The sequence below is a fragment of the Apteryx mantelli genome, chromosome 5 (genome assembly GCF_036417845.1).
Source record: "Apteryx mantelli isolate bAptMan1 chromosome 5, bAptMan1.hap1, whole genome shotgun sequence".
NCBI lineage: Eukaryota > Metazoa > Chordata > Aves > Apterygiformes > Apterygidae > Apteryx > Apteryx mantelli.
Window position 1 is genome coordinate 81,540,366 of NC_089982.1, and position 13,402 is coordinate 81,553,767.

Below are 13,402 nucleotides of genomic sequence, written 5' to 3' on the forward strand. Positions count from 1 at the left end.
AGTCGTAGGTTTTCAGCATTGGCACCCTGACCATGACTGTAGAGGCTGGAGCTTAGAGCCAAAGAGAGAATTCTACCATCTCAGTTACCCAGATAAACAATTAGTAGTTTAACATACTTTCCTTTTTAATTGATCTGTTCATATGACAACTGATGAACATCTCGCTTGTCAGTGTCTTCAGCAGTAGTTTCAAGATCTGAAGTGTTTGACAGAGCTGCTGGAACATTTGAAATTTTACTACCTCACTTTCCTAATTAACACATGAGCTCAAGACAGCCTAGCTGACATTTTACAGCTAGGCAGAGGTGAGGCTAAATTTAGGAAGTAACTATAGTTCTTTTAAACACTATGTTTAAAGTCCTAATGCCTATTCTTAAAAGGCATTTAAAAATTAATTTGATACTTTTGCACCAGGACCTGGAACTAGAGCTCATCGCACTGTCACCCAAGAGGGTAAAAACAAAACAAAAAACAAAACAATTAAGGCTTAGCAGTTCCTCATTCTGCAAGAACACAAATCTTTAACACTACAAGGATAATGCAAGAGGAGTTTCTCACCTGCCGTTTCTTGCAAGAAGCTCTAGGTTTACCTCTTACCTAATGATACTGTTTTAAACAGAAGATAGTATGCGGTTGCAAGCACAGACAGCACTGCTATCTCAAAAAGGCTGGAACATGAAGAAAAAGCTTCAGTAATTAGTTTGAGAGAATAAAACTCAACATGCCTCGTGTGAAATCAGGGAGAAAACAGTGCAGAGCAGTGAGAGGACAGGCTCTGATGCTTTCATGAATCTAACATTTTGACCCAGAACAACTTTAGTGTGACTAAGTATTCACTCGAAGTCTCTACATCCATTGTAAGAAATCTTCCAGTTGATTCTGACAATAGATTAGGTTTTAAAACATGTAGTGTGTTTAAACATTTTAGTGTAGCTTACTTGGAGCATTCATCACTCCTATTTCTTGAAAAATTCTGTCTGATCTTAACTGCGTTTGTTTACCTGAAAGTAAGTCCAAAAAAGACCTATATTCATAACTCCGAAAGGCTTCTAAAAGTCCAGAATGAAGTTCTCTACTTACAAGAGAACTAATTTTGGACATTATGTATCGTAACTGTCAAAATCTAGATATTTTCAGCAAAATCCATCACTGCTTTTGGCCACAGTTGTAGAAATGCAACAATTTGAAATCTCAGCTGAAAACTTAGTATGTGCATAACAAGCATTCTTTAAAACTATATTTTTATGTTTCCAATAGCCTACTAACTTATAGCCACAGAAAGGAATTAAATATTGCCCCGAAGAACCAGGATTTTTGTCTTTCAAGCACCGACCTTGTTTCTACAGTCGCACCACACTGGAAAAAGCTCAAAACTCAGGATAAATCAGTTGAGGGACAAAAATGTACATTTGTAAAAGGCTTCTGTGACACCAAGCACTTGCATTCTTAAAATTTGAGAAGCCTGGACCCAAGTCTTTTAATTTATAGTGAATAATGAAATTTACATTTGCATCCATTTCAAACATTTGTTTTATAAACAGTTGTTCTATTTTCACTGTGGTCACGAAAAGCTATCCTGCGCAACAGATTACAGACTAATATTTTAGGTTTCTAGTATTGAAAATGAACTGTGGTCCTTCACAAATATAACAGACACTTTGCTCTTTACAGTTTTCATGTTCTTTACACTTCTGCTCCAGAAAATATTCTTATGAAATTTCTTCTCTCCCACAGTGTTTTTTGTTAAATGCCAAAATATCCTATCTTAAAAGAACAAGCCTCAAGAAGTTGCGACCCTAGATGAAATTCTCTTAGAAACAAAGGAACACAAGCTGACATTCACTTTATTTTTGCAATCAGTCTGAGATATTTATTACTACCTCTCACACTTACACTACAGCAGCAAAAAACCCGAATCTTTCATCAGACTTCTTTGCACTGAAATACAGGCTATGTAAATTAGACAGTAACCACATACAAGATGCTGATACAGTCTGAACACCCCCGAATTCAACTTTCCTTCTCTGATGCTCAACATGCCAAAGCACGAACATGTACCAAGAAACACAGGATCGGTCATCAAATCCAATCATCCGCAACAGCAAAGGACCGTACACTTGGTTAGCACCACAAACTACCTCTTAGTTTGTTTATTTATCCCTCCTAGTTCTAGGAGAGAATGATTCACAGCTCGCTTCTTCAATATGGGAATAAAAGCAAACCAGCTTTCTTCTATTTTCTAGCCTAAGTTTACTCAAACTGTTAGCTGAAATGGCCCCCAAAAACACATTTAACTCTTTAGATTTCCTTCATACAGCTCATCAGCAAGAAATGATGCAACCCTTTCTCACTCAGTACTTCAGGGTGACCTTCAGTGCTCTATTTTGTTGCTAACACATACTATTTCATAGGCAGCCTGCTTATCTAGTATAACAAATGAACAAAAGATCGTGTTTTTTAAGTCACAAGGACTTTTGCTTCTCTTGGGGGGGGGGGGGGAGGAGATGTCAGTACCTGCCAAAACATACCTCAGTAATACAAAGCAGATGACCTTTAGGTTGCTTCAAAATACAAGGAACTTGTTTCCAACCAGCAATTGCATACAATCCCCAAACTCAGTTACATCATCTAGCTTGATAGTTGTTGCATACATCAATCTCAACTAAAATGGTGACACACACTAGTTGGAAATGGCAACATGATGTAAGCACTCCAAAGGAGTTGAGATTGGCCATGAAACTTTGTCCACACTAAGTTTGCTGCATTATTTGGCATTTATCACAGTGGATGAGAGCACACTCGGTTTATTATAGAAAAGTCTATTATCATCGTCAAAGATTTAGCCAAGAAAGAGATTAAGTCTTACCTCTGGTTTACTAAGACTGGACGACACAAGAGAACCTGATCCCACATCCAGATCCCACTGTTTTCTCCCACTATTTTCTGGATCCAGTGCAGCAATTCGTCCATCCAAAGTGCTAATAATTACTAAAGACCTGAAAGTCAAGACATATTCCATAGTCAAAACTACAGCAATCTAGTTTCTCCTCTTCAGAAGATAGCTAATAGTATGTATTTTCAGAAGTTATACTCTTTTAAATAAACTTAAGTCAACATATTCTGCAAAACAGCACCTGGTAGCTCTACCTAGACAAACAAGAGATAGTAGAAAATCTGAAGTGCATGGCTAGATGTCACAAACTAATTCTATATACCATAACACTCTTTCAGAGTTCAGTTTCACAGGGGGACAGCTGACTTTTCGCTCCCAAATACAGATGTTACTACTGAATGAGATCTTCCTCTCTTTTCAGATATTTATGTGAAAAGTATAAACACTATTTTCTCCAGCCCCTTCCCCAGGGATCTTTAAAATGACTATTTTTAAAAACTAAAACCCAAAACCTCCAGACCCCAGGAACAATTAACCCAGCAAATCAGTATGTAAGAAATACTAAGTTGTAACCAAGTAAGTTTTCAGCATCTGCAGATAAAGCATGGAAACCCTGGAGGAGATTTAACAACATTTTGTAATAAAACAAGTCTTGCCCAAGACACACACAGAACACCAGAAACAACCTCCAAATGTCTGCAGATGACAAAGCAAATTGTCTTATGCCACTTATGCTTTAAGTAGCCTATCTGGCTATATATATACATGCTTATAGCAGGCTAGCTGTTGATTTCTAGCCAGCCTGAATTTTATCAATTAAAAAAATCTTATTTCTTACACAACTGAACTGAGTATTTCTGACTGGGCTAGAACTCAAGCATAAAAAGAAAACCAAAAAAAACCCCCCCACAGGTAATGGCCAGAGACAAAATACTGACAAAGCATTTTGAAGGGTCTTTTCTTCCTCGAAACTTGTTTCACCCTGACCTGAAAGGGCTGGAATCTGTGGGCAGTCCTGGCTTGTAGCAAGCTCACCCATTTCAAAGGGCTGTGGGAGTGTAACTGGATCACTTTACATGCTGCTTGCACTGAGGGGGGCTGATTCAGTGACCCAGAAGGACCCTTTATAGACACAGTTTTCAATGAGACTGAAGAACTGTGTAAATAAGCCTGATGGGCAAATTAACTATTTTCTGATCTGGGGGAGGGGGGCCAAAAAGGCTACTGCTCACACAGATATGTACATGAATAACCATTTTAACCAGTAAGAGTCACAAAATTGTGTAAAACTGAAGCCAAATAAATTAACTTATCCAAAATTACCAATGCAGTAAGTTGATGTTTAGAGATGAAATGATGGGGGCACTTGTTTTCCTTTGAGGAAGAAAATAAAAAGCATGATTTTAAAAACATGCTCAAGGACACTGGCTTATTACATCACCCACAACAAAAGTCATGTGAAACACTGCAGTTTTACATGCAAGTGTAACCCACACATTTTTATAAAACCTTATACTATATTGCTCTATACTATTAATAGCTTATAGAAAATTAAATACATCTTTAATCTGAGCCAATAATATTGCAGTAGCCCCTATTTCTGAAGGTAGCCAAACATCACATTCCTCCATAAAACTTAAGCTTCTTTAAGAAACTGTTAGAAAAGTACCAATTGTGCAAATATTTGAACAGTAGACTACATGAGTTTTAAGCTGTGTACATATAATTATTGCAACTGTACAGAAACCAAGATCAGGTTAATAATAAACTGAATTGAAGAAGATTGTATCTCTTCTCAAGCACTGTAAACAAGTGCACACCAAAGGCCTTGGACACACATTTAACAGAATCTGGTTATGCATTATTGTAAAACAATTTATTTGAAACCCTCTAGTATTGCATAAAAATATTATTCAAAGAAGATCTATTTAAATTTGATCTTGATTCAGCTGACAACTAGGTTAAAAAAAAAAGTAGAAACTAGAAACACAGCCAGAATGGAAAGAATCTTGGCAGTAATATTGTAGAGATGAAAAAAAACTAACATCACACTATAAAATGTTTCCTTCCTATCTACTCACACTGTTTTCCTTAATCTAATTCTTTCCACCTGTCTTATCCCTCTAGTAAGAAATGCTTTATGCCTTTGTATTACACCTTTTCATACTATCTTTTCTCACCAGACACAAACCTCGACCTTCCCCAAGAGTTCTCATTATTAAAGCCTCCCCCACCACCCAGGATGGTAATTTGTGAACATGTACCCGTGCCATGATCTCAGGTCAGTCAAATCATCGTGTAAACTCACTTAAGTTTTAAATTTAACTGATTATGAGAGGGGGGAAAAGAATTCATGCCATGAGAAGGAACTTTTGTACCAACAACACACGCTTGCCTAAAACGTGGTTTAACCAATCACTAAGAATACCCTGAAAATCCTCTCCTCCCTTGGGCGCGATGGCATTCTTCGTTAGTCCCCCCTGCCAGCAGCTGTATAATGGACTTTGTTTCACATACTCCACCTTCTGAGCAAACACTCTGAGACACAGGAAAAGGATCAGCCCAGCTCTACCCATCAGTCTAAACTTGCGCCTAGCTACATTTAGAACTAGAAGCAGGTGCAAGAAAAGCATTTATTTCTTTCAGTTTTTTTTTTTTTTTGAGTGATTCATTTTAAACTAAGATGTTATATGGCATGTTTCTGGTCCAATCTTTAGCTTGCTCTTAAACCATATTCCTGCATGTCATAAAAACCAAACTGCTAAAAAGAATCCTAATTTGTGTACTAAAATCCACAGTTACTTCCTCTAATTAGTTATTTTTCCATAAATTAAAATCTTAATGCCTACTACCCCCATCTCTGACCAACTCCAAAGGGTTAAAATCCTGTTGCTTGCACTTTAATTGGTTTAGGATCCGCAATTGTCTACACATGTCCTGGGACCCTTGCTAGCTCTTACTATCAAGTTTTCCTTTTTTCAAGCTTCCCTCCTTTCTCTGTGAGATTTCGTTGCTTGTAAGTTTGAGTGCCAAGAATACAGAGTGCTGACACGAAAAAAAAAGATTTTCCCATCTTTCAGGTAGTCTAATTGAGCTGTTATTTGAAGCACTAGATTAAGACATTCTGATAAAAGCAATTTAGTTAATACTACTCCAAGAAACTATTTCATTCAAGAGAGCTTAGAAACGGGGAGGTGCCTTGCTTTTTGTCTTTCTACGCTGCTATCACAACAGCTTACTGTGGCATACTATGCCAAATTCTTACGCCAAAACACTCGCCAGTAGAATGTGGTCAAGGAAGTGAAAAGTTTTTTTTAAGAATAAAAAGAATGTTTTAGCCATCTCTTTGCAAGCCTTTTGCTGTCATTTGTTGAAAATAAATCACAGATTGTACTAGGGAGTGAATCACATCACATACTACTAGGGAAGGCAAAACCAAAACAAAACGAAGCCAGAATTGCAATTCTAGATCTGTGCAATTGTCTCCGCAAGCCTGGACCAGAAGAAAAAAAAAATATATATATATACACACACACACGCACATCTTTGTGTATACACACAGACATATATATATAAATAAATAAAATGAATGAATCACTCCTAACTCCAAATCAGGCAGTTACTTAAACTCCAAGCTTATGAACAAGATGTATCAATCAGAAACCTGAAAATTTAAATCAGTAAAATGAAGACAATTACACACCTTTACTCTGTCTCTAGCTAGTGCTCCAGAACATATTATGGACCAAATGGTGGAGAACAGAATCTCTTCTGGGTCCTCACAGATGGCCAATAGAAGGACTAAAGCATGGGATCAGTACAGCGTAGTGCATACAAAGATATCTGTAACAGCAGCAGCTGACAGAGGCTATGCTAATACTATATAGTCAGATTTTATTTACACTTTGTCAATATGAAAAAAAAAATCTAGACATACCCTTTATTTCACCCAGCAACTACAAATAACCTCTATAGTTATATGAAAATCTGTTTTCTTAACATTTCCTGTTCTCTTTCACTTACAGACATAAGCTTGCTATTGAAGTGCAGTTGTAGCTTTCTCTTTAAAATACGGAAAAAAAAAAAATCAACTACAGACTTTCATATACATTTATAAAAGGTGAATTCTAGGACCTAAAGACATTGTCTATATCCTGTTATGAACACAGCACACTCCTTCACACCAGATGGCTTGAACACAGCTTTGTTCTACTCTACAGAAGTGAAGGTATCTGATTTACCTACAAACAGAAGAAAACAGCTAAGATTGCAAGGGAAAAATCCATCAAAGGGAAGATGTAAACAGGATAGAAGAGGAACACTTACTGAGCTTGTCTACACCCTTTCACTCAGCAAAATATTTACATCTATTCAAAGGAGCTGTTTTCATTAACAAAACAAAGAGCTTAACATCATCATTTATGTACAACATTTTCTTCTATTCTGCTTCAGGAAAAAAAAAATCCTAATACTGGACTTCAGCTGTTTGGGGCATTACAAGTTACAAATACTGTAATACTGTAAGGCTATTTGTCAAGCTTGTACTCTAAACAGCTACTCTAATTTCAAAACTTGCATGTCTGTATGTAACGAACACAGTAATTCACTAACCATCACATTTATTTTCTCCTAGGAAAGAAAAATTTCTCGACAACCAGAGGATCACATTCATTTGCCAACAAAAAAAACAGATTTTTTTTTTTCAGATTACAATGACATCCTGTTATACTAAATGGATATTTTATTCCTGAAGAACAGTTTGCTGAGATGAGCATATGACTCACAAATATCGAGGTTAAAAATTAAAGAAAAGAATGAAGGAGAATACTATGACCATACAGCAATTCTGTTTTCATTTCATGACAGCAAATCTATTCCAATGCACTAATCAATTAGAGAACAGCTACATTTAATCTTAGGCTTTAAATTATTAGATTAAATAAAAAACACTGAAGATGTTCAACTCTAGTAACCTAACATAACATTCACTTTTAAATGATTTTCAAGGGTAAGTAAATGAAGATCTTACTAAAAATTGAACACACTCTTTTCCCCATACCCACTACAGTAGAACTGTAATAACCTAGCTAGGATTTTAATGACCCGATACACAAAAGAATGACTCTTGTTAATAGGTGACTATATTTTCCTTAAAGAAAACGGGATGCAGAGCTGTCAGTCAGTTTCTTCCTCTAAATGAATGCTTCGTATACTAACAGAAAGCTCGGGCTTTTCTATTTGAGAATGTGTTCTAAAAATGAGCATTTAGTCATGCCTTTCCTCCTTTAAACTCTAGCTGTGGCTTATCACCTCATCTTTTCTCAGCCAATTCAGAAACAGACTGGAAACAGCTCAGTAGCATTTTTGCATTTGAGTCATTCATTAGATTCTTTCTTTCGCCACAGCTTTGTGCCACATGTACTTAACAAGTATTTTATTTCCCCTTGTTGTATTCTGAAACTTCTTTGGCAATTTGTCTTGCATGCTTTTCTTCTTTTCAAGCATACACCAGTACTCGTGTTTAATAGTCAATTAAGTAAACAAGAGTTTAAGAGAAAAAGAAAGAAGACGACAGAAAGGAATACAACACTCTGAACAACCCCGAGGTGCAAGTGCTGGAAAGAATTTAGAGGACAGATACTGAGAACCGGTGCCTTGGCTTTTGGATTTCCTCACAGCAGGCACAGCACTGTCACTCAGTAACAAGTCATCGAAGGAATCGGACTCAGTATTATCATAGTAACAACCAGACAGGCCAGATGTTCAGTGGGATGACATCTAGCAACTTAGCCACATAGGAAGAATTAAGGCATCCTTCCTCCCTCTTTATGACAGACGATCGCCACCACCTCGGTGACGGTCAGGTCCTGAAGCACCATGAACTTTCTACCTGTATTCAATCCCTCACACTAGATCACAACACCCCAACTCCTCCGTTTTGCCACAGACTCCCTTCCCAGTGCACTGCTCCCCCCGTCAACCCAGCCCAACTCTCCCACATCCCTCCTCCAAACCGTTCCCACTCTAACCCCCCGACCTTACAAAGCCCTTTCCCCCGCCGCGTGCCCTCCGCACCCGCTTCTGCACGGCCTCTCCCAACACACCACCTCCACCCCCCCGATACCCCTGGGGACACTGTCTCCCCTCCCCATGCCCTGACCACCCAGCTCCTTCCCCACTGCAACCCCACGCCCGGAGGCACCAACCCCCTTCCCAGCACCCCCATGCACTGACCCTCACCCCCTGCACTGACCCCCACCCCCTGCACCCCGATGCCCTGACCCCCTCCCCAGCATCCCTGCACATTGACACCCACCTGGCATGACCCCCATTCCCAGATCCCTTTACACTGACCCCCACCCCAGCACCCCCATGCACTGACCCCATCCCATGCACTGACCCTTATCCCGTGCACCCACCCCCATTCTCGGCATCCCTTTGCACTGATCCCCCCTTCGCTAACCCCCACACTGGGGCTCTCATGCACTAAACCCCACCCCATACACCGACCCCCGTCCCATGCACCCCCATGCACCGACCCCCCCCAGCACTGGCTCCCCTCCCCGTGCCCTGACCCCCTCCCCAGCACCCCCATGCCCTGACCGCCGCCCACCTGCCGCCGCTGCGGGCCTCGCCGCTCTCCTCCGGCTCCTGCTCGCCGGGCGCCGCGGCGGCCACGCCGGCCTCATCGTCCTCCACCGTCACGTCAGCGGGGCCGGCGGGGAGCGCGGCGGGGGCGGCGGCCGCCCCCAGCCCGAAAGCGGCCTCGGCAGCCGCGGCATCGCCCCGCAGAGGCGGCGACGGCTCCGGGCCGCCCGCCGCCGCCCCCAGCAGCACGAGCACCGTGAAGGCGGCCAGAGCGCTGCGGCACCGCGGCCCCCGCATGGAGGGGCCCCGCCTCGCCCGCCGCCGCCGGCCGTTAGGACATGAACGCCAACCGCCACCGCCGGCCGTTAGGACATGAACGCCAACCGCCGCCGCCGCCACAGAATGGGCGCCCGCCGCGCGCCGCCACCCACCCGCGCCGCCGCGCCCCGCCCCGCGCCCCGCCCCGCGCCGCCGCCACGTACCGGCGCCCGGCGCGCGGCCGCCCCCCGCTGGCGGAGAGGAAGCCCATTGGGCGAGCAGCACGTCGCTCCGACCGCCGCCTCCGTTTGATTGGCGCGGCGGCGGGGCGGGGCGGGAAAGAACGAGGCGACGGTGTTTGTCAACAGAGCCGCCGGCCCAATTGGAGTCATGCCGCTTCCTCTCCTCTCCCCCTCACCCCGGCAGCCGCGGCCAATCAGAAGCGCATGATTCACCGACCCGCTCGCGGATTGGCGGAGCGCGCGCGCCACACGTGCTGCTGACTGGCGCGCCGCAGGGCGCGGCCCCGCCCCTTCCCGACCGGCCCTCCGCCGCGCTGGAGACGTGGCTGTTTCTCCGTGTCGGGAAGGGCGGGCTCAGCGGCGCGCACCAAACGCGCGGGCGGCGGCGGGGGGGGCGCCTTAAAGGGCCCCTCCGGGGCGGAATGGACTGGCCGGGCGGGAAGGAGGGAGTGCGCCCCTCCCCCACCCCCACACGGGCGGGAGCCACCGCCGCCGCCATGACGGGCAGCGAGGGGCTGCTTGAGGGAGCGCGGCTCGGGGCAGGCCCCGCAACGGCTGTGCCGGCCCCAAACCCCGCCGCAGTCGGTCCAGCTCCGCGCCCCCGGTGTTCACAGCCCTTCACCGGGCCGGTAGAGCCCCTGCTCCCTTCGGAGCTCTGCGGCGTCGCATTTGACCTCCTTCTGCTTATTTGGACCCGGTTTCCCATGTTCTGAACAGCAGCCCGTGTCCTCCTGATTTACCACCCTGCCGGTGCGGATGCCGGCTGCAAATCGTGTTAGGAGTGATTTATATTTACCTCCGAATGACTGATGAAAATAATGATTACGTACCCAGATAGTACTGTTCCTGGAGGGATCCCGTTAGAAGCAACCTTGTTCAGTAATGGTTTATAGCCAGTCCTAAAAACCATCTATGTGGCCAGTGTTCAATATATGCTTAACTGATGCTGTATCATGCCATGTTTTCATTAAAATACTGGGCAGTTTTAAGGAAAAGCCCTAAAAAACTAAGTTTATTACACCTAAAAAGTTAATTTCAAGAGGACTTATCTTCTTTTTTCAAGAAGATTTGTCTCCTTCAAGCCTGAAATGAGGTTTCTATTAGACCTCTGACTGGCATTATTAATTTCAATGATTGAATCATATATTGAATCATTATTAATTTCAATAATTGAATCACAAATCATCATCTTTTCCAGTATTTAGCCAGGAACTGTTCTTTCACCTACATTTACTGCATAGCATGCAACAGCCCTGTCTGAAGACAGATACCATCCTGGCACTTTTCTAGAATTGCCCCAGTATTTTAAGGTTTACTGAAGATGGATGTCTACAGGCAAGGGATGTTGCTATTTCACAGCTAGCGGGGTAACAATTATCCCTGGAAGACCAGAGCTTCCTTGGTTACTGATGGACTGGAATTTATCACATCACTGTTAAGTAATCCACCCACATATCTTCCTGCTTCTTTACAAACATAGATCGTAAATGTTCAATGAACACTCTGCATCGTTATTGATGTTTTAATCATGTCCATCTAGTAATGGGCCCGTACCGCTACTAGAGATTTCAGGGAGTTTTGCTGGGCATGGCCATGCCAGTTATGGATTTCCTTTGATGTGCTTCACTTCCAATAACCTTATTCTGCTCCTCATAACTTTTTATTTATACCAACAGCTATTTCTTTCCCCTTTTCCTCATTTTGGCTGTTTATTTTTAATCACTCTCTCCAGCCTGCCATTAACACAGGAATAGCCAAAGTATTTTCTTTCATGATTTTGGAAATGTGGCTCTCTGACCACTCAGTGAACTCTTTTTGAAGAGCTTTGAATTGTCATTTGTAGACTCGTATCTAAATTTTTCTTCCTGCTTACGCTCTATTTTCTGATGAGTTGGAAAAAACAGCTCCAGATGTATGCAAAGGCAGGTCACGAACACTGGTCCCCAGACCACCACTGGCTTGCAATCCGGAGATTTTTTTGGCTTCATTCATTATAATGAAGTCCAAAAGAGTTTACCTTGTGCCGCATGCCAAGCGGCTCGTGTTAGAAAATTGTCATTTTTAGTAACTTAAATGACATTTTTATTATAACCATATGGTCTTGTGCTAATATTTTCTTTATTTAGATAACTCCTCTCTCTCTTGAGTGTCTGTCCCTTCATATGTTTATAAGGGGTAATCACATTCCTTCTGTTTTGCTAGGCAAACCAAGCCAAAGGCTTTTATTCTTTCCTTACGCTTTTGGCTCTCTGTTCCCCTGTTCGTTTCACTAGCCCTCCCCTGCACCTGTTCCCATTTAAATTAATCTTTCTTGCATAGCAATGCTGTGAACAGTCATGTTGAAGGGTAGCTCCAATATATTTAAATTTGAAGCTCCATTATATTTAGAGATTGTGCAGCAAATCTAGTACTGTGCCACGCTTTTTGCAGTAGCTGCTCTCTTTCCCTGCTAGTTATTCAAGGGGCTTAGAGACACATACTCCATAGCCACAGACCACAGCAAGTTTTAGAATATCTGAATGCTTCACAAGTAGACCAACGCTTCTACGTTTGTCCTGGTTCATGACGGTTTATTACACTTAAGGCAAAAGATGAAATGCCTTGTGCAAGTGTCCTTACCTCATGAGTATTAACTCATTTTCTTGTATATCCTCCCACTCCTCTGCCCCAGATCAGCAGTCTGCCAAATGCTGCTTTTTATTTTATCGGGGCTGTTAACAGCTTTCAGGAGAGTCCGCATATTCTTCTAGGCTGCTCCTCGTCTATGTTCCTTAGCACTGCAGCAAAAGGAATAACAGTCATCGTGATCTAAAAGCTATCACGTTTCTGTTTGGAAACTTAGTTCTTTAAGACACGGATGATATTATTCACAAGTCCATAAACCAAGCACTGTGATACAGTAGTAAGATTTCCTCTCTGTATTAAAAACTTGTGCCAACAAACCCAAACTTCCTGCTCGTTGCAAAGCATGACTCACGTTCTCCATTCTGTTTAGACTGACTGACACAAGATCTATTTCAGTCATATGACAATAACTTAAAATCCCACCAGCCATTTATCTGGAAATCAAAGCCTGTACTTGCAGGATGCTGGCTGTTAATATGAATGGTGTTTTACGTAACTCCGCATATAAACTGCCAGCTTTTCTTGAAGAACCTGCTCTCGGAGCAGCAAGGCACAGCAGCGAAAGCCCAGCATGCCACCTTGTGGCTGCCCTGTACCAAAGGCCATTAATAGTCCCCTGCAAGATGATCACTTATAGCCTGCCTTTTCCCCCAGGAAAATGCAGACTGTCAAAAAGCTGCACACATCGTAACCGATATACCAGCACCCCTGCTGATTTCTTTTCATAAGGAGAATGAAACCAAGCAATTCCTCATCCAACAGGATCCCAGCAGAGACAAGAAGTGAAGTAGGTGTT

The 13,402-nt window shown here is 42.7% G+C and overlaps 1 protein-coding gene across 1 annotated transcript in view; it reads right to left on the bottom strand.

The window, feature by feature from the left end:
* The window catches only part of EIF2AK3 (eukaryotic translation initiation factor 2 alpha kinase 3), a 45,960-nt gene extending 36,096 nt beyond the window's left edge, over positions 1-9,864 (bottom strand). Inside the window, exons 1-2 of the mRNA XM_067298374.1 lie at positions 9,507-9,864; positions 2,867-2,996 (exon numbers count right to left, since the gene is read on the bottom strand). Coding sequence (XP_067154475.1) covers positions 2,867-2,996; positions 9,507-9,778 — 402 coding nt within the window. The 5' untranslated portion in view covers positions 9,779-9,864. The remainder of the gene's footprint in view (positions 1-2,866; positions 2,997-9,506) is intronic.
* Positions 9,865-13,402: the final 3,538 nt, after the last annotated feature.